Genomic DNA, 27,203 nt, shown 5'->3' on the forward strand with positions numbered 1-27,203 from the left:
GTCAACAAACTTCGGCAAGAAAACCCTCAAACCAAACAAAGTAAACAAAGTCATAATTTCTGTATCTGTCTCTCACAGTATTTGAAGCACAAGGGAAGGATGACCATAGCCAAGCTTGGTTCCCTATCCAGGCTCCCGGAGCAGCAGAGGGCACAGAAGGCTGCTCCCTAACTCTCCATGGAGACCTGTATCACCAGAAGCAGTTTCCCGCAAGAGCATCTCGCACGGAACGGAGCGCGCTGAGGCTCCGGCAGGTTGGCAGCCCGGCAGGGACCGTGCCCAGCACAAAGCGCTGGGTGGAAAGGGAGCGCCGGGGCTCTTGAGCCCCTCAGCGAGCGGCGGCAAAACCCGCGGGGAACCGGCACCGGGGGGCTCCGGGAGCCCCGGGGCCGAGCTCCCGCCGGGGCGGCGGGCAGGGCGCCCGGGGAGCCCCGGCACACGGCGGGCGCCGCGGAAGGGCCGCTCGGCCGGCCCGGGCGAGCCTCAGGGCGAGCCCCCGCCCCGAGATGCACCCGGGACAGCGGAAGGGCCCGCGGGCGCTGCTCCCCGCCGGCCGCAGCCGCTGCTCCCTCCCCCCGCACCGCCCCCGGTCGCGCCTCCCTCAGCGCACGGGGCGGGGTGCCACAACGGGCTGGGCGGGGCGGCGGAGCGAGGCTCTTTATGCGGCGGGAACCCGGCGGCCGCCGGAGCTCCGCGCGGTCGCGGCAGCGGAGAGGAACGACCCGGGCGGGGGCAGAGGGGGGCGAGGCGAAGAGCCCAGGAGGAGGAGGAAGAAGAGGAAGGAGAGCGCCGGCCGGGGTGCTCCTATTGTTCCGCACCTGCGGCGGCCGGGACACGTGGCGCCGCTGAGCCCCGCTCCTCGCCCCCCGTCGCTCGACCCGCACGCAGTCGCCCGGCACCATGGGCAAGGGGGTGAGCGGCGAGGCCGGGCCGGGGCGGGAAGCGGGAAATCCACGGAGCCGGACGGTGGCCGATGCCCCTTTCCCTTCGACGAGGCTGCGCTTTGTGTGCGAGCCGGGGCGGCCGGGCCGGGTCGGGCCGGTGCGGGGGCGGCCGTGGCCGTTGGCGAGCGGCGCCGTGCCGAGCCGCCCTGCAACGTGCGCGGCGAGGCGGCCGCTGCCGCCCGCGGGAAGGAAGAGCCGGGCCGAGGGCGTGGCGGAGCCCGGGGCGAGGAGCCGGCGTCCCAAAGCCCCCGGCTCCTCCTTGAGGCCGTGTCTCCGCGACGAGGAGCCTCCTGTCCGCCCGGGGCTGGGTTATCTGGTGGCCTTGCGGAGCTGGGGAGGGAGCGCGGCTGCTCCCCGGGCTCCTGAGAGTACTTTAGACTTTCCTTGAGACACGGGGGGCCGGGAGAAGGGAAGCCGGCAGCGCTGTTGGGGCTAAATTTGCCTGCTGGTAGCAGTGAGGGTGTGATGGGAGGTGGACACGCCTGAGGTCTCCTGTTCGCTGGGGAGATAACTTCTTGCAGGAGGCTGTGCAGCGGTTTCTGACCTGGATCAGCATTGTTTGTACCTTATAGCCCATTACAGGGCTATAGGGAGAAGTCCTTCATTCGGATGGTGTCTTTTAACTAAAGTGTATGTGAGGGCAGTTGGGGGATGTTGTGCTCAAGCACCCGTGGAGCAGAAACACCTCTTGGCTTGCTCTGATTTCATTTTATGTCAAAAAACTAGAGACCAGTTTCTGGGGCTTGTTGCTTGGATGTTTGTTTTTTCCCTTCGAATGCTTCCGTGTCTATCTTGTGTAGTTGGAGGTGTGTAAATTTATGTTTGGTTTAGACGCATTCCTGTAAAATTCCCAGCTTTGCTTCCTGAGGAGAAGGGTGACCGTGCAGGGCCATGGCAGCGGTGGTAGCATGTTCCCTGCCAACAGGTGTTCAGTGCTTCCCAGGCGCTGTTCAAACATTGGCTTGACTTTGTATTGTCCTCATCGGTGCCCTACAGCAGCAGCAATGTTGACATAGCTGCAGGAGTAGTAGGGAGAGCTGCAAGAACATGGCTGAATGGACAGTTGCTCGGAAAACGGGGTTGAGGGGTGTGTGGGGTGGGCTTTCAGCATTTGTTCTGGGTATGCGGTTTCTTTTCCTACGGAAGTTCTTCTGTTGCTTGGCAGCCCAGCCTGTTGTACTTAGGTCCAGTAGGCAACAGGCGGTATGGACAGTAAATTTCATCTAGGAGATAAAACACTGAGGAGAGATCTGGCAGTGTTCTGAATCTTGTTTAAATCATCAGAGCAGCCTTTGAGTTGTGTGTGTGTGTGTAGGACTGCAGCACAAAAGGCTTCAGGAGCTTCACCTGCCTTGGTGGGACTAATAGGAGGTACAGATGCTTTCCAATGTAGAAAGCTGTCTTGCTCCACTTCAGATTTTGGAGGCTGCATGGATAATAAAGCAATTAGCCTGAAACTGAAGCGCTGCCACAAGGAATAATTCAGGAGGGATAATACTGCTGCCTCATGCTTTCTGGTAGCAAGTCACAAGATTTGCTTGTCAGTGCTGAGAATGTGTGCATATGATTTGGGGACCCCCTGAAAAATGGGCATGTGAGACAGTGAGGCAGTGAAAAAGACAGAGTGTGGATGCAACACTGAACAGCATGTGCCTGCCCTGAGTTAGGGTGCCCAAAAAGGAAACTTCTTTCCCATGGGTGCATGGGATGGAAGAGAAAAAAAGAGCCTAAGTGTGAGAAAACAAGTTTCTTCTCTCTGTGGCTGTGAGGATAAGCTAAGTCTGTTTTACTTTAAATGGTAATGGGGCAAGGGGAGGGCCAGCTGCTGCTATGCAGCCCAAAAAGCAGATTATCCAGTGGGGGAGTGTGTAGTGTGTAGCGGAGGAAAGCACTCAGGATTTCATTCCTGTTCAGAGCTGACTGGAAGCTGTCGGTACACAGCAGCATGTTTCACTCCATCTCCCTTGCCACACAGGCATAGCACAGAGTCGGTGGTGTGTGCTTTGGGTCACTTCTGGAGGTCAGCTCTGCCTTAAAGGCCATGAGGAGGAGATGTCCTTAATTCAGATTGTATTTTCTAAATAAAGAAAAGTGTATGTGAAGACTTTTTGAAGCTGTCTGCTGTGATCCAGTACCCCTGTGTTGAGCAGAAACACCTTAGCTAGCTTGTATTTCCTTGAACCCCAGTTAAGGGATTTTTCCCCCCTGTCAGAAAGTAGGAAGATTTATTGCATAATGGAACCAACTGAGGGGAAATAATGCAAATCAAAGCAGTCCTTATCTGGTGCAATTTAAAGAATCTTAATATATTACCTTCCCCTTCCCCCATCTTCTTCGTTCCTTTATTGCTATGACTTATTTTATGACAGTTCACTTTTTATTACTATGGCTAGAGGCTTTTTGCCAGAGAAAACCCTGGGCCTAGTCAGCACGTGCTTCTGGAAAAATAGGAGAGCAGGGACAGGGGTCTCTGGCAAGTAAGGTGAGCTGTACAACCCACTCCAGTTTTGACCTGCTGAAAACTACAGCTCATCCTTCACCGAGGCCTTTCCAAGGGATAGCCTTCACCAGCTAGTCTAGGGGAAAACTGGGTCCAGTCCACTCAACTTGATGTGTTTGTCAACTACTAGGGATGTCTGGAGTTATGGTGACTATTACAGGCACAGAAGTGAGGAAGGTGACTCTTTGTAGTTGGCACAGCACCAAAAAACCCAGGATGGGCTGCTCAGCTGAGCAATGATGACATTTGGAAGTGTCTGCTCTTGGGTCTTCAGACAGCTCCAGAGCAGTAGGGATATTGGTCCTAATACCCAGACAGAGCTTAAGGTGTGTGGGTGGTCATTGTTTTATCCTGATGATTAAAAACCTTATTAGGTTTACATCTCTTCTCATGTCAGAAGAGCTTGTCCTTTCATAATTTGGGAAGCAGCAGATTACTGCAATTACTACAATTAGCAATTAAACTACAATAGCAATTACTAGCTTTTGAGTAAAAAACTGCCTTATACTAGATGCATCTAGATGCTGAGAGTCTGATCAATTGATGCAGGTTAAATTTTTCATCCAAGATAAGAGATTGAACCTAGTTCTTGGGAAGGAGTAAAAAGGATCCAAAGCCATCTCTTGCTAGGATTACATAGGGTCATGGAACAGAGTTTCCAGTCCAATAGGTGGAGTTAGTTTTATGACTCATCTGGTTAATATATTTACTGTCTCATAAGGCAGCAGGACAGTAACTTTTCTGTTTTCTCTGCACAATTGATTATAATGACATAAGCAGTAAAACAGACCAGTCCTCCAGAGACTGCATAATTTGTTTTGGCTCTTATTTGACATTTCTTGTTGGATTAGGTGTTCTTAGAACAGGGTACTTCTGAGCTTGTCTGCTGATTTGTACCCCTCCTGTTTCCTGGTCAATCATGGCTTGTATTGAGAACATCAGCCATGAATGGCTCAATTAGTCCAGAGCGGAAAATCATCAGCTGTATTTGAAAGACAATAGGATTTTCTGGGGGATGTATAAAACTTCTTACGCTGGTGTGTACAAATGTTGTGCTTAAGCCAGTGGAAAAAAAATAAATCTTGCATGGAAAAAAAAGAAGCTGCATTGTTTTTTTTCCAAGGCAGTTTTGATGAGTCAGTTCTTGGGCTAAGTCAAGGAATAGGGGTGACATTTCTGATGAGACAGACCTTCCTTTGTGTTCAGGCCATGTGATTAAATCGTGATAAGATGTGGCTGTGGAGTACCACAGGCCTTCTTTTTGTATAACAGGAAAAGAAGGGGAGAGCAGGGAAATAAATCCTACAGCACCGAGGTGGGATGAAAACCTCTTCCCCTGGCAGCCCAGCCAGCACAAGCCTTTGTTGAACAGATTGGGCTCATCTTGCAGGAAGGGAGGCAATGGCCCTGGAGGCACAGAACAGGGGCAGGACTTGGACTCTGTGTGTGTGTCAAGTTCAGATTTGAATGATGGAGCAGGAAGTTTGAATTCTGCATGAAATGATCCTTTAACAAGAGCTGATGGTGATTCTCCTGACTTACCTACTTACTTTTCAGTAAGGGTGGAATGTAGTACTAAAGCAACAGAAGGAAATGTATTGAAAGTATTGTTGCTTTTTTTTTTTTTTCAAACTGCAGAATTGCTGAGCTCCTCCATAAGGTAGACTCTAATAAGATAGACTCCATTAAAACCCAAATACTTGGGTGCTTTGAGCAACGAGTAACTCTATCCACTCTGTTCTGACTGAAGCTGATCACTGGGTTTTTTTTTGTTTTCGTTTGTTTGTTTTTTTTTTTTTAAGCAAATCATGCTTGAACAAGGGCAGTGAGCCTCTTCATGTCTGGCCACTTGTAGATTGATTCAGCTGAAGATGAAAAAGCCTAAGCATCTCTCTATTCCTGGATTATTCACTGCCCCCAATGAGCTGAGTAACTGAATTTCTCGCAGAAGTTTCAAAGAACCCAGGAGGTTTTTAGATCACCTGCAAGAGCTTGCCAAGCTTCTCTTGGGGAGAAGGGGTGAAGCTGAAGGTGATGGAGTGGTAGTCAAACATGGCACTAGATCCTTCACCTTCGGTAGGAATCATTTCTCATCTCAAGCAGTAATCAAGAGGCGTGTGTTTTGTGCAGGGCAGTGTTTGGACTTGTCTGCCATAGTTCCAGCAGAAGTCGAAGTTGTTTCTTTCAGAGACTGAAAGATGGCTTTTTGTGAATTGCCCTGTGGCAAATTCCTGTGATGTTGGAATGCAAGGACCTTGCTGGTTTAAGTACTGTGGCTTCCAGTTTTTTAAGAAGGGAAATGGGAGTTTAGGTGCAGGGTAGAGAATGTCAGGAATGCTGACAGTCTGGAGTTCTGTGTCCTTTTCCTGGATCAGTGGAGGCAAATAGCTTTGTTCTGTACTTAATAAAAACTTTTTCCATTGCACAGCTCCATAGTGGCGTGTAAAGCTTGCCTTTACTGAGCAGGGCAAGGGGAGACTTTCTGTCCAATGTGAAATGTGTGACTATGGCTGCAGAGTGTTGCACACAGAGCTTTCTCAGCACAGTAAAAATCCTTGTCTAAATGTGATTGACTGATGGGTTCTTTGAGGAAAGTAATGATTTTCCTTCTTTTTCATGCAGTTTCACTTTTGGTTTTGGTTTATACTTCTCTCAAAATAGATAATAATTTCCTGTGTTAGCTGCTCATCAGGACAGGTCTTGGATCCAAACAATAGTTCCTGTGTCCAGGTCACTCTCAGGAATCCAGCTTTCTGGAGTCCAGTTCGTGGTTTGAGGCGTTCATGCAAAGAACAAGCAAGGCAATGCCTTTGAAACCTTTTCTTAATCTTGTTAAAGATTTGACTCTGGTGTCACTAAGTGCTGTTTCATCTTAAAGTTCTTCTCGGGGTTCTTATTAGGTGAAAATCTCACAATATAAAACTTGGCAGAGTGTGGAGGTGTAATTGGTCCCACAAAGAAGGGAACAGAAGATTGTCTTAAGTGATGTTTATGTGCACTAAATCATCATTTGTTTGTCCTTAGATGCTTGTTTACCCATTATGATTAGATCTAAATCTTTGCACAATTTCATGTAGAATTAACTGTAATAAAAGTGAATAAAAATCATACTGAATAAAGAGGCTTTAAGCAAATCAGCTGCTCTGTGAAGTGTAAGCAGGACTAAGCACAGATTGAATCTGCAAAAGTGTACTGCTGCTTTGTATACCATTCCTGCTGCTCAAACTGCCATAAATTGAAAGCAGATTTCTGTTGTGTAAACTGGCCAGCTAGTTTGCCAAACTGAGAATGAAAGTGTTGGAACTTAGCCCCCAGAATAGACCAGACAGAGGTACCACCTCTTACTTATCTTCAGTTGATAGGCTGCTCCTCCTCACCAGAGGAGGTGGAAGGCTGGGAGGGGAAAGGAGGAGTTAATGTCTTGAAGGAAACATACGTTTGCTCTCAGGAATTGGTTTCTTCTGCTCTTCATCACTTTTTCAGCTTGAGCTGGGGCTCATGCATCAAGACTGCCTGAATAGTGTGTAGCTTGCTTTCCTCCTTGCTAGGCTTGCACAATGTCTGGGTCTCATCTGTGTGTTTGATATGATATTGAGCAGACTTCTCTATTCACTAGCTTATTTTTGTTATTTATTGTAGTGGCATAACTTTCTTAGAATCGTGTAGGTTGGAAAAGACCATTAGTTGAGTCCAACCGCTAACCCAGCATTGCCAAGTCCACCACTAAACCATCTCTCCAAGTGCCACATCTATGCATCTTTTAAATACTGCTGGGGATGTTGACTCAACCAGTTTCCTGGGCATGATATTCCAGGGCTTGGCTGCCCTTTCCATGAAGAAATTTTTCCTAATAGCCAAAAACCTCTCCTGGCACAACTGGAGGTAATTTCCTCTGGCTTCTTGGGAGAATAAACCAGCACCCACCTGGTTACAGCCTCCTTGCAGGGAGTTGCAGAGAGCAATTAAGTCTCCCCTGAGTCTCCTTCAGGTTCAGCAATCCCATGTGCTTTTCATCAGACTTGTGCTCCAGACCCTTCACCAGCTCTGTTGCCCTTCTCTGGGCACTCTGCAGCACCTCAGTGTCCTTCTTGCAGTCAGGGCCCAGACCTGGGCACAGCACTCACGGTGCAGCCTCACCAGTGCCAAGCACAGGGGGACAATCTCTGCCGTGGTCCTGCTGGCCACAGTGTTGCTGACACAGGCCAGGATGCCACTGGCCTTGGGCACATGTTGGCTCGTGTGGAGCCACTGTTGACCAGCACCCCCAGGTCCTTTTCTACTGGGCAGCTTTCCAGCCACTCTTCCCCCAGCCTGAAGCACCGCTGGGGCTTTTGTGACCCAAGGACAGGACTCAGCACTTTGCCTTATTAAACCTTGTATTATTGGTCTTGGCCCATCAATCCAGCCTGTCCAGATCCCTCTGCAGAGCCTTCCTGCCCTCCAGCAGATCAACCCTCCTGCCCAGCTTAGTATTATCTACAAACTGACTGAGTGCACTCGATCTGCTTGTCCAGATCACTGATAAAGATGTTAAACAGGACTGGCCTCAATACTGAGGCCTGAAGAGCCCCACTGGTGGCGGCCAGATGCCAGCTGAATGTAACTCTGTTCACCACCACTTTCTTGGTCCAACCCTCTAGCTGTTTTTTTACCCAGTGCACCTGTCCAAGCAGCCTGTTTCTCCAAGAGAATGCTGTAGGAAATTGTGTCAAAGGCTTTACTAAAGCTTTAATAAACTGTAATAATTTTGTCTGCCTGGCAGTCTTGTGTGTATAGTTCATGTCTAGTGCTGTGGAATTTGACTGTAAGATGTTTCTAATAATACTGTGTCTTCCCTTGCAGGCTGGAAGAGACAAGTATGAGCCCACTGCTACATCAGAGCATGGCGGAAAGAAGAAGGGGAAGAAGGAGAGGGACATGGATGAACTTAAAAAAGAAGTTGTGATGGTAAGAGTGTAGGGCACAGAAAGGGCAGCTTTAAGGATGTTTGCTATGGCCAAAGCCTTGTGCCTAATCTGACTATAAGAGAAATGAGCTGGTGTGCTGACGGTGTGGTGTGACTGAAAGCGCTGATCTCCCTTCTCCTCCCCTCTGTCCCCAAGTCAGATGTGCTCTAAGTGTTTCAGTATCAAGAAGAGCACACAATAGACCCTGGCAACATCACTTCTCAAAAGGCACTTGACACAGAACCTAAGTCTGTGCTTGCCTGCAGTACCCATAGCACAGTGTGGATGTATTTCCTCAGCCAGGCGAGCACTCTCTGCGTAGCAGCATTACAGGCTTTATTGTGCTGTCATGTGAGTGGGACTGCTGTTTTCATTCCAGCTGAGGAGTTGAGGCTGTACAGCTCCATTTACTGCTGGCCTCTGCTCAGACTGACCTCAGTGTTATTCTTTCTAATCGTGTTTGAGGCTGTGGGGAGTGTCTCCCATCTTCATCTGTGAAAGCTGGATGATGCTATATCTGTCTGTGAACATCATCTGGTTTAGATCTGCTGTCCTTAAAGGTGGTGCAGATTTTGTTTCTGTTCTATGGGTTTGAGACTGAGCTTTAACATTTTTGACCCCTCTGTTAGGAAGAGGGGATTCTAAATATTGCTCAAAGATTACATTCTGTGTTCAGTAGAGATGTGTACTTAAAGCATCTGCTCCTCCAGTACAACTTTTTAAGTGAGGCACTGCTCTGAACCAACTCAATCCAATTGAAAAATAGCCAGGCTGTGAAAAGAAGCCTCTCTGGGGAAAGAAACACTTCCCCCAAAGTAGTGCTTGATATAGCAACACTACTTAAAAATGTGTGAAATTACAGGTCTAATCTTCTGTACGTTCCTACCTTCCCAACTCCTTTTCTTCCCATTCCTCTCTCAGCCTCCCAAAAAAACCCACCCACTGAGGTTTCACAGAATCTGCTGAGGTGTAAGGATTGCAATGAAAGTCAGACTTTTTCAAAAAAGCTTTCAAATACCCAAATAGTCACAAGAATTCCAAGGATAAGACTGTGCTGAATTCCAGAATGAGTTTGAGATTTCTCTTCACAGAGAGGATGAACTGGAGTCCTGGTATCACACCAGCTGTTATAGATAGGGAACCTGGGGTGGGAGGTGGAATTGCTGAGCTCTTTTCTTAGATTCTTTTCTCATCCAGCTATTTCTTGTCTTTCAGGATGACCACAAGCTGAGCCTTGATGAACTTCATCGTAAATATGGAACAGACTTGAGTCGGGTAGGTAAACATTGTATTCCTTCCCTCTTTGCCCTGATCTGAAAAGAAACAGCCACAGCTCAGAGCATTTCACAAAGGGAGATCTGGGTGGTCTGATTTTGGTATGGTTTTTTTTTTTATTATTTTTGTGTTTAATCTCCCCTCCTTCAGTTAAGTTTCTCAGGCTTTGGGAGAACTGTTGAATTCACAAATACTTTTCTTTATCCTCCCATTGTACAACTTGACTGCAATGCTTTAGTGACTTCTTCTAACAAGGTCACTGTTATCTGCCTCTGAGTCGTTCAAGGTCAAGTTGATTCTTGGTGTTATTTTTTTCCAGAGGAGCATGCAATGAAGACAAATGTTTGTTAATGTTGCAGATGTAGTCTAGAGAGCTAGGACATACCCAGAGACTTAATGATGGCTAATACCAGCTAAAATTCTGCCTTTGCAGTAAGAGGTGTGCAAATGTCCTAGGCTACCTTAGAGTCCAGTGCAGAAGCACTGCAGTGGTTTTACACTTTTGCTGTTGTTTGCTTTGCTTAATGCATTTCTTGCATAATTGCATATCACATAAAGTCTGCTCTTTAAAACAGTACAGAGCTTTGCATTTTTGTGTCCAAGATCTTGGCTTCTGAAAGCTGAACTTCCTGGAAGGCTGTTCCAACATGTCATCATTTTATGGCCTCCAGCTTTCACTTGTTCCACAATTTGATGACAGTGAATGGCACTATGCTGTTTCTCAGAGCTCAGAGTCTCTGTCTGTAACCTTCTTGCCCTGCCCTTCTTCTGTGTTCATAAGCCCATGGCCTGCAGGCTCCTCAAGTAGCATTCAGCATCCTGTAGCTCCTGTTTTGGCATTCAGCTCTCACATCCTGCACTTGTGTTGTGGAACCCTGGCAGCTTTCGACATCTCCCTTTTCTGTTAGCAGCTCCTTGTTGCTGCAGTAGAACTCAAGCAAATTCAGACCTACCTTCTGCAGTTGGTCTTGCCACAATGCCTAAAAAGGAACCTGTCTTGTAGGGTTTGACTACTGCACGTGCAGCTGAGATCCTGGCTCGTGATGGCCCAAATGCCCTCACCCCCCCGCCCACCACTCCTGAGTGGGTGAAGTTCTGTCGGCAGCTCTTCGGAGGATTCTCACTCCTACTGTGGATTGGTGCTATTCTGTGTTTCCTGGCTTATGGCATACAGAGCTTGATGGAGGAGGAGCCCAACAAAGATAATGTAAGTAAAAATGTCTGGTTTACCTCAAAGGCAGGCTGAGCAGCCTTTTGGGCTCAAGACAGATTAATTTCCTTTAAACATTCAGTCCAGAAGCTTTTCCCATAAGCACGGGAAATTCAGTGTGCAAGCTTAATGTGTTTTGGAGTGCTTCCACATAATTAAATGAACAGGCAACTTCCTTTATGTTGTGTTAACAACACTAGCTTGTGGACATCCTTTGTGTTAAAACTGAACAGAGACTGCAAGTACCTTCATGCTTGCGATGGGGCACTTAAATGCCAGGCAATTAATTTGGACAAACTGGAAACCTTTCAGGCAGATTGTGCTCTGACTCACTTTCTCTGCTTTTGTAGCTGTACCTGGGTATTGTGTTGGCAGCTGTGGTTATCATTACTGGCTGTTTCTCTTATTACCAAGAAGCAAAAAGTTCCAAGATCATGGAGTCCTTCAAGAACTTGGTGCCTCAGGTATGGAATAAATAATTTCCTTGATGTCTGTCAAGCCATAGCTTGTTCAAAGGTATTAATTGTTTTAAACACCATCTCCAATTTCAAGGGCCTGGCTGCTAATGTGGGTTACTAGCTCTTAATTTTGAGGGATCTGTGAGACTGCTCCAAGTAGTTATGCTAATAGGCCAAGGTAGTTCCTGAAAACCTGTGGGTTCCACCAGCTTGTTAACAATCATAGGACACTTTCTCCATAGTTTAGGGAGTTCAGTAACTGGTATGATTAGCACTAAAATTTGCATTCCCTGGATCATAACTATCACACTGTCACATTAGTAACAAGAAGCTTTAATATCAAGGAAAAAACCTTATTTTTCTTAAATAACATATATTAGATATAAACATGTCTTAGTAGAAACCTTGCAGAAGCGCACAGCATAGCTATTTCAAGATTCTCAGATCTTCAGAGCCTTAAGAGTTGCTTTTGGCACAGATTGTTTCTTCACTGTCTTTCAGCAAGCACTTGTAGTCAGAAACGGTGAGAAGATGAGCATAAATGCTGAAGGTGTTGTAGTTGGAGATCTAGTGGAGGTAAAAGGAGGAGACAGAATTCCAGCTGACCTTCGGATCATATCTGCACATGGCTGCAAGGTACAGTAGTGACAGGCTGTTGGGAAACTTCATTCTGAAGGAGGATGAATTAGTCTCTATGCTGTGAATGGGGGCTGGAGTAGAGGGGAAGGATGGGGAAGGTACCTAGTAGGCATCTGCTCATATATGACAAAGTACTCTATTTTATGTAGGTGGATAACTCCTCACTTACTGGTGAATCAGAGCCTCAAACCAGGTCTCCAGACTTCTCCCATGAGAACCCACTGGAGACCAGGAACATTGCCTTCTTTTCCACCAACTGTGTGGAAGGTATGTGTGTCTCCTACTTCCCTGAAGTATGAGCAATGATACTGAGCTCTACAGATAAGCAGTGGGAATGCAAAAGCAGGGTGGAAGTTCTCATCAAAGTCCTTGCCCATTCCAACTGCACTACTGTAGAATGGGTAAAGGCCCCACAGCACTACTGGGTTTTTTGATCTTACTTCTTTCAGAGGAGAAGCTACGTGGTGTGTCTTCTAGCCTGTCTGTTTTATTACAAGTAAAAAGTGTTGAAGTGCAGATAGCATAACGTGAACCATGAGGTAGAGCTGTATGTAGTCCTATAGCTGCTGCAGAAAGCGGGAACGTCAGACATCTCTGGCAGGACTTCTGTTGCAGCTCTGAAAATGGGGTTTTTGTGCAGAAGCCCACCCAGGACATCTCTTCCACACCTACAGGATATGAAGCCGTGGTTGTTTTTGTTTTCTTAAAGCCATCTCTCTTCCAGGCACTGCCCGTGGCATTGTCATTAGCACTGGGGATCGCACTGTGATGGGCCGTATTGCCAGTTTGGCTTCTGGACTGGAAGGGGGAAAAACTCCAATTGCCATGGAGATCGAGCACTTTATCCACCTCATCACTGGAGTGGCTGTGTTCCTGGGTGTCTCCTTCTTCATCCTGTCTCTCATCCTTGAGTACACATGGCTGGAGGCTGTTATCTTCCTCATTGGGATCATTGTTGCCAATGTCCCTGAAGGGCTGCTTGCAACGGTTACGGTGAGTGGAGTTGGGAAAAAAGATTGAATTTGGTGCTTAAGGAGGTGGAGTGCTTTATCTCAGCATGCATTCAGAGAGGTGAACATTAAAGTAATGGAAGGTGAATGTGTAGGGTTGGGCTTTCAGTGTGTTTTAACTAATTGCCTGAATCAACATCAAGTTCTGCAGCAATTTAGCTCATAAAGATGGGTCCCTAAGTTAGGCCTGCACAGAGGCTTGGCATCATACAGCTGAGGTGAGCAAGACTAGGAGTTCCAAATCCTGCCTTTTTCTGTGGCAATAAGGGATTTTCCTGCTGCAACCATCAGGGTTTCTACACCCACATGCACACCAGCCCTTCCAACATGTAAGGACTGGCAAAGCATCCAGCAAGCTTCACTCTAGCATCAGCTTTTGGTCTAGGATCTGTCAGAGGTTTTTGTACGTTTGGTTTCCTGAAGAGGTGGTGAGAGCATGTAGGTGTTCTTGGGTGTACAGAGAGTGGTGGTAGACAGGAGAAAATGCTTCTGTGCTGCCTTAGGAAGCAGAGTAGCAACCAAGCCAAGGAATGAACAGTTGGGAACTGGAACCAGATAAGAGCTTCTAGCAAGAAAGTGAGCTGGAGTTGCTCACTTCCTACCCCAGCAACTTGCAAGCCTTATCACCAGAGCTAATTTGGGCCTTCTCATATGTGACTTGCCTTCACCTATTTTGAGAACTCTTATCATTAGTCTGAGGCACGTTACTTCCTTCCTAATACACTGAGAAGTAGGAGGCTGAAGCCTTTTCTGGAGGTTTTGTAATGAGGAAAATGTCATTTAAACCTAGCACCTGGGCTGAAATGTTGCTGTTTATTTTGCACTGGCAGGATGAGCAGGGAGTTAGGGAATTGCTGCAGGGCATGGAAGCTGGTTGTCATTCCATGTGCACATTCAGTTTGATAGCAATGTTATTACTGCACAGGTGCATCTAACCTGACATCTTCTTTCTTGTCCCCAGGTATGTCTGACACTAACAGCCAAGCGTATGGCTCGTAAAAACTGCTTGGTGAAGAACCTTGAGGCCGTGGAGACCCTGGGTTCTACATCCACCATCTGTTCTGACAAAACAGGCACTCTGACACAGAACCGTATGACAGTTGCCCACATGTGGTTTGACAATCAGATCCATGAGGCTGATACTACAGAGAACCAGAGTGGTAAGACAGCCTCTCTGTGCTTGAGGCATCTCATTAAAAAATGGCTTTTTCTGAGCCTGCCTAGACACTGGTACTTCTAAGAACCTGTGTTTGTAGCTCTTCAGTCCAAGTGATGTTCACAATGCAAGGATTTCTAATGTACAGTCTAGAATGAACATAAAAAAAAATTAAATGACACATAGAAAGCTTTTCACTGTACCATGATTCTGTTTAATCATTAAATTCTGTTTAGCTTGCCTTTTGTGCAGAATTACTCCATTGGAATTGGAGCCTCTTGAATGTTCAACCCCATATGTTTGTCCTGTACATAGAAATATTTGCAAAGTACCTGATTATCTTTGCTAAAATGTGTCTTGATGAAATTGCTCAATCTTAAGTTTGTTGAAAGTAATGACAGCAGAAGTGTTGGCCCGGATAATTACTTGAGGCTGGACATAAATGGCAAGTTCCCATGTGGAACTAGATGGTTGCCTTTGGACAGGAGTTTTCCCAGAACATCCAGGCTGTGTTTGCATAGTGTCAGCAATTAATGTAAGACTTTAGCAGGAAGTTTCTCCTAGTTGATAAGAATATGAAATCTGTGTGCTATACAACTGAGAGAAATGCTTAGCTCTCTTGAACTGTTCAATACAACCAAACTCGGGAGTTTCCTAGCTGTTGTCTACCTTGTGAAATGCTGTGCTTGCAACACATTATTAGCATAAATTTTTTTCCAGTGGTGCTGCTGCACCCTGCTCTGAACCAGTCCAAAACATTGTGCCTATCTGCACCACTTAAAAAATCCACTTTATTTAACGCTAATGCAAAGTAATGAGCTATAAATAGATCTTTTGGAAGCCCTAGGCCTGTCAAGGGTTGGCTTGGCTGCAGTGGAAGTAAACCTAGAAGATTTCACTTCATGGAAAGTATTTAGGTTATCGGTTAACTGTCTCTTCAGTTCATCTCCTTTAAAGCCAGCTTAAGAGCCAGAATGAGAGAGTATCTTAATTTAAGCATTGTTCCTTTGGGAGCTCTTTCATCCAGTTCCTGGATTGATGGATAAAGTAAGACAACCTGGAGGTAGATCCCAGCATCCCTTACTCAAGCTCTCTGAGTGAATGTTATCTGTCCAGAATTCCCTGGCTTTGTCAGTGTGTCCCTCTGTTGCTGCTGGATACAGCCATTACTGGAATCTTGAAAGCAGTGGTGTTCTCTTGCACTGCTGCTTTCTTAAAATAATCAGCTGCTCATCAATTATCTGGGAAGGGAGAAGGAATGAAAGAGATGCAGTAATGTTCTGAGTGTTTCCTGTTTCTGAGATAAAGGTTTCTTGCTCTTAAACCTGTGAGATTTTGAACTTATGTGACTTTGAGGGGTGGCTTTTTGACATTCTTCCTCTGCTTTCAGGTGCTTCCTTTGACAAGAGCTCAGCCACTTGGACTGCTTTGTCCAGAATTGCAGGTCTCTGTAACCGTGCTGTGTTTCAGGCTGGCCAGGAAAATGTACCAATTCTCAAGGTGAGTTCCCAAAAAGTGTTGGTCTTGCTCCTCACTACCATCCTCTCATAACGGTAGTGAGATTACATCCTGTGGGTCACACAAACCTGCAAAGTAGAGGTAGCTGCCACTCTTAATCTTTTCTGCAGTCTAGCAGTCTTAGAGGAAGTGTGCTGTGGGCTGGGGATATGGGATTGAAAAGACATTTTTTTTTTCCCCCACAGCAGAATCCCTGCCATCCACTGCCATCTACACTCAGTTTGGGAGGCCAGATATTTCAGACAGGGCTAGAAAAGACCAGAAAGCTCTCCTAGGCATTTCCCAGTATCTAGTTTTTCCAGGAATTGCTGTCTCTGGCATTTGTATGCTTCAAAGCTACAAACACCTGGTGCTGGGAGAAATAAGCATCAGAGCAGGGGGAGCAGTGGTTGTGGGAGACTGTCTCTAGCCAGTCTGCTCTCACTGGCAAGTCTCCTTAAGCTTTCACTGGGTCAGTGCTGGTGCAAATGCTGGCATAGCACCAGTTCACATTCCTTCTTCTGAACTGTGACCCAGCCAGGGCTGAAATTAAATGTACAATGCTTATAATCTGTCAAGTATTAGTCATGTTGCTTAATAAACTTACTCCCAAGGGTGTTCTGATGCAGTGGTAGTAGAGATGATGGAACAAGTTATTTTTCTCCAGCACTCCTCTGACTATATCTTAAGTCTACAGAATGTGACCTGAAGTTAAAGAGCTAGAGTTCTTCCTGTTTAAGGAAGGCTTGGGGGAGGGAAGTTTTGAGAAGTTTTTAGATACCAAAAATTAGTACAGAAATGAAAAAAAAAAAAAAAATTACAGAGAGAGACCAGAAGGGCAAGAAATACTTGGTTTCAATTGCAGCAAAGGAAGCTCCACCAGGACATTGAGCACATACAGATCTCCTGGGCTGAGAACCCCCATCTCTACCAGTGCCAGCCTTTATGGGGAAGGGACAGATCAAATTTCTCCCAGAGGCTTGATAAGCTGGTGTTATCTTGGAGTGGAAAAGCACATGGAAGTGTTTCTGTGTGCCTGTAGCCAGTCTTCATCTCATATTAGCGTTCTTCGTGGCAAGCAGCTTTACAGAAGTTCTCAAAGTTTACCCTCCAGCCTCACTTAGTCTGACGGTACCTGGTTATGTGCCTTTCTCTAACCCTTTTAAAGGGCTTCTTGACTTTGTCACAAGAAGACTGCTGTTCTCTCAAGATGGAAGGCCTGGCTTTCTGAAATGCAGTATTTGTTGGTATTAGATAATAGAATTATTTCTTCTTTGCTTTCATAAAATGTTATGTAGAAGCTGGGACTGAGCTGTGATGAATTCACTCTTAAAATCTATTTTAAATATCCAATCTTCTGTGGTTGTATGTTTTGATAGTTGTCTTTTTTCCTCAGAGAGCAGTGGCAGGAGATGCCTCAGAGTCTGCACTTCTGAAATGCATTGAATTGTGCTGTGGTTCTGTCAAGCAGATGAGAGAAAGGTATCCCAAAGTGGTGGAAATACCATTTAACTCTACCAACAAGTACCAGGTGAGCAGGTGTCCTCTTGAGAGCTGCTGTGTGAAGTACTTGTGTAAATTTGCACACAGTGTGCCTCAAAACTTGTTCTGGCTCCCAAATCTTGTCTAGCCGTTACTTGCTTGAAGGCTGTTCTGTAAATCAGACCATAATTACATGTGAAGGAGCTGCACTGACACTAAGGTGTTAGCTGCTAACAAAGGATCAGACATGCTGTCAACCTGTGTAGCAGTAATGCACAGAGCATGGAGTAACTCAAATCTGGGAATAGGAGTGAACTGCTGGGAAGTGACCTTAACAGGTGGCACTTGAATACAGAAAGGTCATCACAACACCTGCAGTTATACATTAATGCTAAAGAATGCACAGATTCCTTAGTTTGTAAACCTCTTTAAAGTGTGGGCAATTGAGAACTAGAGCAGAATATCACAAATGGCTCTGAGCTGCCATAGTTGCAAAACACTGATGTTGATTACTGTGTCCTTCACAGTACATGTTTATAGAACAGATTCATTTCTTCCACCCTTAGCTGTCTATCCACAAAAATGCAAATCCATCAGAATCCCGTTACTTGCTGGTGATGAAGGGAGCTCCAGAGAGGATCTTGGATCGCTGCAGCACCATTCTTATTCATGGCAAGGAGCAACCACTGGATGAGGAAATGAAAGATGCTTTTCAGAATGCCTACCTTGAGTTGGGAGGCCTTGGGGAGAGAGTGCTAGGTAAGGAAAACCAGCCTGATTACACTGGAAAATATTTATCCTTCATGTTCCTGTGCAGTCCTCACAGATTAAGTGAAGGGTCACTCTGTTCCTGCAGTGTAACCATAGTATTAAGGTCACTTCAGCAATCCATGTAGGGACAGTCCTGCCTTTAATCTAAAAGGCAGTCTGCAGCGTTTGGTCTGTCCTGGCAGTGAAGTTACAAAATGCAGCAAAGCGTTTGGGACCTTCCATGGGACCACACCGTATTGTTGGGTTTATTCCACTGCACAAGAACAGAGCTGTGTCTGGGCACCTAGCCACAGCTGAGAGTTATCAGAATAGGAGCGTGACTCCTGTCTCAACAGCCCTGGCTAAACCTCTGACTAAGCTGCCCTGTTATTCTTGTGCAGCTGTTTGCAGAAGCAGTAAGTGTTCACTCTCTCTGCCTCCTGATGTGTAGGAACAGAGTAAATGTGGGTTTGATGTTTTACAGGATTTTGCCATTTGGCTCTGCCCGATGATCAGTTCCCTGATGGCTTCCAGTTTGATACAGACGACCTGAACTTCCCTGTAGACAAACTCTGCTTTGTAGGACTGATGTCTATGATTGACCCACCTCGTGCTGCTGTGCCAGATGCTGTTGGCAAATGCAGAAGTGCTGGGATCAAGGTAATTTATTCCTGGGTTGAAAATCACCTCTCTTTATACCTGTGGAAATAAAGGGCTTTCTTGACCTCTTGTATTACTGTAATGTGAGTGGATGAAGTTAATTGGTCGGGATTTAACTGTACTGCTTCAGGCTTAATTTCTAAGTTAAGTACAAATGGTGGTGTGCTCATGAACTGAAAAAGGGGTGAAACTCCAAACTGCTAGGGCCCTGGCAGGTGCTGAGAGCATGGTGTCCCAAAGCCCATCATTTGGCTCAGGGTGAGTTCTGCATGTGCCACAGTACTGATTAAAATGAGAGGGAAGCACAGGCTGGAGACTGAACTGGCTTCTTCAGCTCAGCATGAACAATTTTTTTGTCTTCCATCCACCTCAATCCCTCACATACTGGTAGCAGGTTACTGCCTGTACCTCAGACTTACTCTGCGCTAGGGCAAAAGACATATGGCATTTTCAGTGTAAGGGACACTGCCTTTTGGGCAGCATTGCTCTGCAGTACAGGCAAGGCTTTCATGGCAGTCTGTTTGCATTTCAGGTTATCATGGTTACTGGAGACCACCCAATCACAGCCAAAGCCATTGCCAAGGGTGTCGGCATCATCTCTGAGGGCAATGAAACAGTAGAAGATATTGCTGCTCGACTCAACATTCCTGTCAGCCAGGTCAACCCTAGGTAATGTCTGCTGGGAAATGCCAGAGCTGTTCAAAGAATTCAGCATTTGCCTCTCTCCTTGCCTTGGTTAATCCCTCAGCATCTTCCCCTGGACATGAAAAGCTTGGCATTTTGCTTAGCTCAGCATATTGTGGCTCTTCAGTGTGTCTCATGAGTTATGGGAAGAATGCACAAGGTTGTATTAAATGTGCAGGTCTTGTGTGTGGGAAGTACTTAAGAGTAAGACTGTAAGAAAAGCAAAGGAGCAGGACTTATGCCAGGTAGAGGAGTTGACATTAGTGCATAGCTACAAGTGGAATAAATGTAAAAAGGGAGCTCCTTCCTCTTAAGGGTTACTAGCTGGGACTGAGGCATCCTCAGAAAATGTGCTTTGGCATAAGCAGGCTGTTTGCAGAATGGCTGGGCTGTCTGCATTGCTTAGCTTGACCCAGCCTGTGTTTGGGCTGGAGGACAGCCATGTAGCTTATGAACTGTGAATAGAGACACCCTGTGAAATGAAATTGCTTGGGGTATTTTTGGTTGGGATTTTTTTCTTTGTTTTTTCTTTTTCTAGATTCTGAGGGTAACTTCAAAACCCAGTAATGCAGGCTGGGGTTGGCTGGGCTGTATGACTGAGCAGGTCAGCAGCTGGCTCCAAGGGTGGGGAAGGAATTTCCCTGTCTAAACTGGGTGATGTCAAGAGCTGTGTGGATAGTCTCCTAGACCTATAAGGGATGGTATGCCAGGCTGGAGAGATGGTATTTTGCTGCAGCATGTAGGGTACCAAACCAGTCTAAATATAACATTGCACACTTTTGTGGCTGAAGGGTGTAAATTAGTTGGAACTTGCATGGTGTGAACACTCTGTGAAGAACCATGTGTCACCAGTCACATGGTCATCAGTCTATTGCAAAAAGGATTGCCTGCAGAAGACAGCAGCATCTCTTGAAACCTTGGAATCTAACTACCTGAGACAGGAGTTCCTTTTTTTTCAGAGAGGCTAAGATTTGTGGAAGCAACTAGTCTTTGCCTTGATGCCTTTTAGAAAGCTATGGAAAGAATGAATTTGCTCTTGAGGTTTTTTGTCTGTTGCTTGGTTCTGTTTTGTCATCTTTTTCTAGGTGTTCCCCATCTGCCTCTCAAAATTTTGACTACCAAACCTCTGTGTAGAGGCTGCCTGGATTAGTATTTAGTCACAGCAGAAGTTGGTCTTTTCCCAGAGCACTGAAGAGCCTTATTTTTATGGGGCAAGTACAGCTCATGAGAAACTTACTGTGAAGTAAAACATACCTTATCTTGTTTTCAGGGATGCCAAAGCTTGTGTGGTTCATGGCTCAGATTTGAAGGACATGACTAGTGAGCAGTTGGATGACATCCTGCTTCACCATACAGAAATTGTCTTTGCCAGGACATCTCCTCAGCAGAAGCTTATCATTGTGGAAGGCTGTCAGCGACAGGTAAAGAGAGGGAGAATAAGGATGTCACATGAGAGAAATGCCCAGACATTTATATATGTAAACTACCAGGCAGTTCTGTTCTTGAAGTGCTAGGGCTAAGTCTCCTTAGTGCCCTCATGCAAAGGGCCAGATTAAATCTGTCTGTCAGCAGCCTTCAGCTGCTGATGTCAGGCTGCTCTACCACACATGAATATAAGGGTCTGACAGGAAAACATCTTCAGTTTGTACTGAGGTTTTGTTCTGATTCTAGGATGTTCATTAGTAAATTTAATTCCTAAATTCTCTGAATGTGCTTGGGAGAGAAGGATCCAACATGCTCATGTGTTGTCCAGTGTCTCCTTTGGAGGGAGCAGTATGGTTCTCTTGATGAGCCTGATCAGAACAGGGAAAGGGTAAGAAGGAACCAAGGTTTCTTTACAGCAAAGTAATAGGTTTTTGTGCTTCATTTGAAAGGTAGGAGAAAGCTTTTTTTGTCAGAAACATCTTACATGATGATTTCAGTTGTGCTGTTCCTCTCTTTGTGACTAGGGTGCCATTGTAGCAGTCACAGGTGACGGTGTGAATGATTCTCCAGCCCTGAAGAAGGCTGACATTGGTGTTGCTATGGGTATTGCTGGCTCAGATGTCTCCAAGCAGGCAGCTGACATGATTCTGCTGGATGACAACTTTGCCTCCATTGTGACTGGGGTTGAAGAAGGTGAGTTTATAACTTGTGTGCTGTGGCAATAAAGTAACATGCTTCAGCATCCCTTCTGAAATAAAGGCATCTGGGGGCTCTTTGAGCTTGCCTCCATGACAAGAGTTTTCAAGGAGAGCAGCACTCTTCCTCCTCCCTTCAAAGTTTTCTTTCCCTGGGTGTTCTGCATGACCCTTTGGGGATGGGTAAGAGTAGGAAGCAGCTGATTAGCAGAAGCTACTTTGTGCTGTTGCCTAACATGTGACCTTACAGTCATCTTTGCCAACTGAGTTTTCCTCCCTGATGGAGAAGTAGCTCTCAAACAGGAGCAGAACTGAGGGTTCCCTCCAGGGGCTTTTGATGCTGTCCAGAAACCAAGGCTTAGTATCCTACTGCTGTATGCAGTGAGCCCTGATTGCTGTGACCAGAAGTGTCACTCTCCACAGGTGTTGCTGTGCATGGAGCAGTCTCACTCTTACACACAAGAGAGCCCTTTCATTTGCTGCACTCTAGCATTTTGCCATTTGGTGTTAGCACTGAGGCTGCCTGTGACCTGCTTGGCTGCCTTTTGCTGACAAGTGAGACTTACCCTGTTCTCTCCTCCTTGCCCCAGGTCGTCTGATCTTTGATAACCTGAAGAAGTCTATTGCCTACACCTTGACCAGTAACATTCCTGAAATCACACCGTTCCTGATCTTCATCATTGCAAACATACCCCTTCCTCTGGGAACAGTCACCATCCTCTGCATTGACTTGGGCACTGACATGGTGAATGTGGTTTTTTTGTCTCAAGAAAAAATGTGGATGTTCTTAGGTATCCTAAAGAAAGGACAGGTGGAAGGAAAATGCTTAAATAGTTTTGTCTGGTGTTCTGATGTAAAGTAAGAGACCATCTGATACTCCTTTTTATTCACATTCATCTCATGACTCTTGAGTCTGAGGATCTTTCAGATCCCTCTAAGGACATACTGGGGAAGGGGAGGGGGTTAAGGTCCTTTTTGGAGTATCAGTTTTGGGGAGTGCTGTTTCTGGCACTGAATACATGGGGCAGGGAAGACTCTGCAGTGGAGAGTTGAAACTTGTCTAAGAGCGGTCCTGCCACCCTCAGGTCCCTGCTATCTCCCTGGCATATGAGCAAGCAGAGAGTGACATCATGAAGAGGCAGCCCAGAAATCCCAAAACAGACAAGCTGGTGAATGAACGGCTGATCAGCATGGCCTATGGGCAGATTGGTAAGCTGCTCTGTTTTCTCTGGCACCAGTTTGAACTTGGTGGTAGCAGGGATTATACACAGTCTTGAGTCAGTGACTTCTCTGCTTATTTTGGTAGGGTTGAGGTTTGGGGTGTATAAACCAGAACCTCAGGCAGTAAAGAACTTGCCATGATTCTTCTCCTGTGGCTTGTGCAGCTCGATCCATTGAATCGCTTTCACAGTAATTTTGTTTAATTGCACAGCGCTGTAAAGGAACTGGCTGACAACCAGCTCTCCTCCTCTGGTTCAGACTTGTTCAGCAAGAACATAGACCCCATTGTTAGTTTAATTAGAAGTAAAGGATTCTCTCCAGTGTATCCCTGAACACACAGCATTAGGAGCCTTGATTAAAGGCAGCTACAGAGATGTGCCCAGTTCACAGGATGGGAGCTCATGCTTAATTGCAGCAGCCCTTGGGAACCTTCTTGACTGTATTTTGCAAGGGGTGGGGGTGGGCAAGGCATAATAAGAATACAAAGGGAGTTTTATCTTGTGTCTTTGAGTATGGTGCCATCACAGCACAGGGCAGAACAGAAGTAACTCTGTACAAAGTTGGGGGCAGAAGCTGTTCAGCAAAAGGGTTGCAGCTGAGTTTGATGTTAGTATGAACTATTTCTACTGCTGCTGCTTGAGACATTGAGCCCTGCCCTGAAAAGAGTAATTTTTAAGGTGGTTAGGGTTTCCTGCAAACTGTTGTTCTGTTATAATTACTCTGCACAGTAGCTTCATCAGTTTTATCATCTTTTCTTACCTGTTTAGGTATGATCCAGGCCCTTGGAGGTTTCTTCACCTATTTTGTAATCATGGCAGAGAATGGGTTCTGGCCTTCTGGCTTGCTAGGGATCAGAGTTCAGTGGGATGACCGATGGATTAACGATGTGGAAGACAGCTATGGGCAGCAATGGGTAAGTTTTGAGGCACAGCTTAGTGGCTGCCAGCCAAAATATTAATGCCTTTTGAACTTGGTGTGAGCACCAGAGAGCAAAGGCAGCATGTCTGAATAAATGCTCTCTGCTTTGTCTGCTTCCTAGACCTATGAACAGAGGAAGATAGTGGAGTTCACTTGCCATACAGCCTTCTTTGTCAGCATTGTGGTCGTGCAGTGGGCGGACTTGATCATTTGTAAGACCCGCAGAAACTCTGTCTTCCAGCAGGGGATGAAGTAAGTCAGCCTGTCCATGGAAGAGATTTAAAATTGGACTCTGTGTGTTCTCCAGCACATAGCATTCTAGTCCTTCATCCCAGCAGTGTCTGGGTGTTTTGGCAAAAGTCTTGACTAGACTGCCTTGGTAGTAGGTGAAAGAAGACTGGGTGCACTCTTCCTTGTAGACTTGCAGTTCTCAGGCTGAGACAAAGGTGGCTTCTGTTGGCATTGTCTGTAGGAGCTAGCCCAACTCAAAGGACACTTGCACTCCAGCACACAGCCTTGATCTCCTGATCTTGTACATTAAGAGGTCTTATGACACCCCAGCCACCTCCTGAATTTGTGGTGAAAGCAGTTGCTGGTTGACCTGATCATGAGCTGTCTCTGAAGAAACTTAAAATACCATCATGGCAACTCTACTGTTGCCTTGGATGGATGGCCTGGTAGTCCCCACCTGACGATCTTCTGGGTTAGACTGCAATGTCTGTTTCCATTCATTCCCATGTGGCAACTAGGTGGTTTTTAGGAGGTCATCTCTGAAAGCACTTTTCCTTGACTTCTTTCCTGTCTCTTCTAGGAACAAGATCTTAATATTTGGTCTCTTTGAGGAGACTGCTCTGGCTGCCTTCCTGTCCTACTGCCCTGGGATGGATGTTGCTCTAAGGATGTATCCTCTGAAGTAAGCTGCATGTGCTTTTTGTGTAACAGATTGTACCACAGAACAATAGTGCTTGGGGTAGGGAGGTGGATAAAAGTAGTTGTGAGCAGTGGAGCATCAAACCTAGTCTTTAGATTTCAGGCTAGAGGGTTTCAGCAATTCTTTTCTGTCCTGTGGCACACTAGGGTTTTCTTCACTGTGTGTGGAATGTTTATGAGGAGCCTCCTGTCCAATGCCTCACTAAAAATCAACAATACAACTTCAGTACCAGTGTGTTCTAGTGCAGCTGCCTCTTGCACTTATTTTCATGGAGTATTTTTATGGGTAGGGTCCTGCACCTCCAAAGAAAGCCAGTTGCACCACTGTAATTCATAGGCCAAATGACTCTTGGGTACTGAAGAACTGCTGATGACGTCTTGTCCTTTTCTCCTACATCCCTTGGGAAAAGAACAAGTAGTAAAGTCTTTTAAAAGCTGCTGCATAAATGCAGATGACCAGTTGATGCACAGTAACATTGCTAATGGTTGGGAAGGTGCCAGCATTTAAGGTGTTGCTCAACAGCATTGCAACACTTCATGGCAGGGTTTAGTATTAAGCCAGAGGACTGTTCAAAGTTTAAGTGTCGTGAAATCTTAATGGGAAAAAAAAAAATCCGGGTACATCTTGCATTCCAAGAGTTGAGTGCTGAAGTGTGAGCGTTTCCTAACAAGAAAGTTGGCCTCTGCCCAGTGCCTGCAGCAGCTGGATGTTAGTATGTGTAAGTCACGAGGGAAACAATACAGTTCCAGTAAGCAAGGCTCTGGGCACAAAGGTTGTGTACTTAGAGGAAATATTGCTTGATTGATAGGTGGGGAGGTGCTGGTACAGAGATGAGCAAAGGTGCCATGACACACCTTGTGTTGGAGTTATCCAAAAGTGAATTAATCTATTGCAGCAGAAAACCTGGTAGTAATTCTTGGCTTGAAGGATTTTTGACTGAACTGGCAAGCTGGGTCATGCCAGCCTTCTTGTGCTTGAGTGTGCCATCAAGTCAGAGCTGTGCCAGGCAAAGAGCATCTCCACAGCCTGTGTTTTCACGGTCTTTTCTCCCACACAGGCCGACCTGGTGGTTCTGTGCTTTCCCATACTCCCTCCTCATCTTCGTGTATGATGAAGTCAGAAAGCTCATTATCAGGCGCAACCCTGGCGGTAAGAATGTGCTGCTCGTCTGTTTCCTTCCCCACCTCTTCATGCTGCCAAGTTCTCCAGAAACCCCAGGAAAGCTTGGGAACACCTAAGCACTATTTGGGGCTGTATTTTGCTGTGTTTTCCCCTTCCTCAACATTAATTGTGCAGTTAGTTCAAATTAAGGACTTCTTGCTACATTCTCTTGCATTATATAAAAGTACAGATGCACTGAAGTAGGTGGAAAAGACTCATTAATGCTTGGATAGCTCTAGAAAGCTAGAAGAGGTCATGAGAGCTGGAGAACATCAATTTGGCAAGATTTTCTTATTTGGCAGGTCACTTATTAGCTCAGGTGCTACAGTGCAAGTTTTGAAGAAATGCAAATGAACTCTTATGAGCCTCATAGTTGGTTTGCCTTGAGACTAACTGTGCTTTTTTCCTTCTTTTCCTTCAGGCTGGGTGGAAAAAGAGACCTACTACTAAAAAGTACCTGTAAAACATTCCACGCACAGCCCATGCCACCTCTCCACCATCTCCCCTGTGTGCATACTTCATCTTTGCAAGAGCAGAACTGTCTGAGCAGGAGTGAGCTGAAAAACTAAAGGAAACATGAAGAAACATGGACTGGAGGAGAAAGCAAGGGGGAGGTTGGGGTGGGGGGGAATGTCTGACCATCAGTCCAGGGGGTGAGAGTTTGAGTCGTTTTATGTGCCTTTATGTTTTTGTAAAAGGAAACCGAAGATTTTATATGTGGATTTTTACAAATAAAGATGGATTATAAGAGGATGCCCCCACATGGTCTTAGGTGGATGTTTTTCTCAAGGCAAAAACTGGTTCAGGGCAGCCTCCCTACCCTGGCTTAGGGTGTGGTGGTGAGTGCAAGGGTTAGTCCCTGGCTTCCTGTTTTTGTAATAGGGAAGCAGAGCTGCTTGACCCACAGACAACAGCATGTGTAAAAGCCCCAGTGCACCTTACTGTTTGCCAGCACTTGCATCTCACAGCCTAAAGCTCAGGAAGCTTCCTGGCCTCTGTGCATCCTGGCTTCTTTGAGCAAATGGAGCACTGAGTGGAGAGGAGCTGGCCTGCCTTAAGGGGCTCTTTGCTGGGTTCTGAGTGAGAACAGGCTTCCACTGACTGGTACTTGGATCTAAGCAGCCTTGTTCTCAAAATCAACGCTGATTTTCCTGCTTGCTTAGCCAAGCAACAGATAGTGTTTCCTGGTGTCCTCTGTGCATGGCACTTGCCCCCTCCTGATCCTGGCTTGTGCCTCCTGTGGAATGAGGGCAGGGGCTGATCCATGGATTCTGCATCCTCCACTTTTGAGGAAGGTGTTGCTGTTGTCTGGGGTCTGAGCTGTCTCTGAGCTGAAGTGAGTCATGCTGCTTCCCTCTGAGTATCTAACCTTTTTCTGTATGCTTTGATTTACTGTTAATGCCTGTATGGCTCTCTTTTGTGAGAACTCTGTGAGAGAGCTGGCCTTTTGCATGTGGGCAGTCACCATGAAGTCCTAATTATTCATTGCTCCTAGTGCTGTTCTCCTTATGCAAGCTGGAGATGCTTCAAGCCCTGTTCCTGAACTACTGGCCTGTGCCCCTCTTAGCTATGTGTCTATCTCTGCAAAGGATCACTAACCACAGCACTGAAAGGCTCTGCAATTAAATCTCCATGTTGGCA

General features: G+C 46.1%; 1 protein-coding gene across 1 annotated transcript; it reads left to right on the plus strand.

The window, feature by feature from the left end:
* The first annotated feature begins 620 nt into the window (after window positions 1-620).
* Window positions 621-27,203, plus strand: ATP1A1 (ATPase Na+/K+ transporting subunit alpha 1). The gene is made up of 23 exons (XM_021549148.3): window positions 621-912; window positions 8,287-8,391; window positions 9,606-9,665; window positions 10,669-10,872; window positions 11,226-11,339; window positions 11,835-11,969; window positions 12,122-12,239; window positions 12,697-12,965; window positions 13,944-14,142; window positions 15,529-15,638; window positions 17,032-17,166; window positions 17,684-17,876; window positions 18,352-18,527; window positions 19,060-19,196; window positions 20,482-20,632; window positions 21,161-21,329; window positions 21,922-22,076; window positions 22,417-22,540; window positions 23,320-23,465; window positions 23,592-23,722; window positions 24,282-24,383; window positions 25,459-25,550; window positions 25,984-27,203. The coding sequence occupies exons 1-23, from the start codon at window positions 901-903 to the stop codon at window positions 26,010-26,012; spliced, it is 3,066 nt and encodes a 1,021-aa protein (XP_021404823.1). The 5' UTR covers window positions 621-900; the 3' UTR covers window positions 26,013-27,203.

This window comes from Lonchura striata, chromosome 2 (genome assembly GCF_046129695.1).
Source record: "Lonchura striata isolate bLonStr1 chromosome 2, bLonStr1.mat, whole genome shotgun sequence".
NCBI classification, from domain to species: Eukaryota; Metazoa; Chordata; class Aves; order Passeriformes; family Estrildidae; genus Lonchura; species Lonchura striata.

Excerpts from the sequence above, each read along its gene's own strand:
- ATP1A1 (XM_021549148.3), top strand. Across the intron at positions 14,143-15,528 it reads TACTACAGAGAACCAGAGTG|GTGCTTCCTTTGACAAGAGC; the intron begins GTAAGACAGCCT and ends CTCTGCTTTCAG. Across the intron at positions 23,723-24,281 it reads GTCTTCCAGCAGGGGATGAA|GAACAAGATCTTAATATTTG; the intron begins GTAAGTCAGCCT and ends TGTCTCTTCTAG.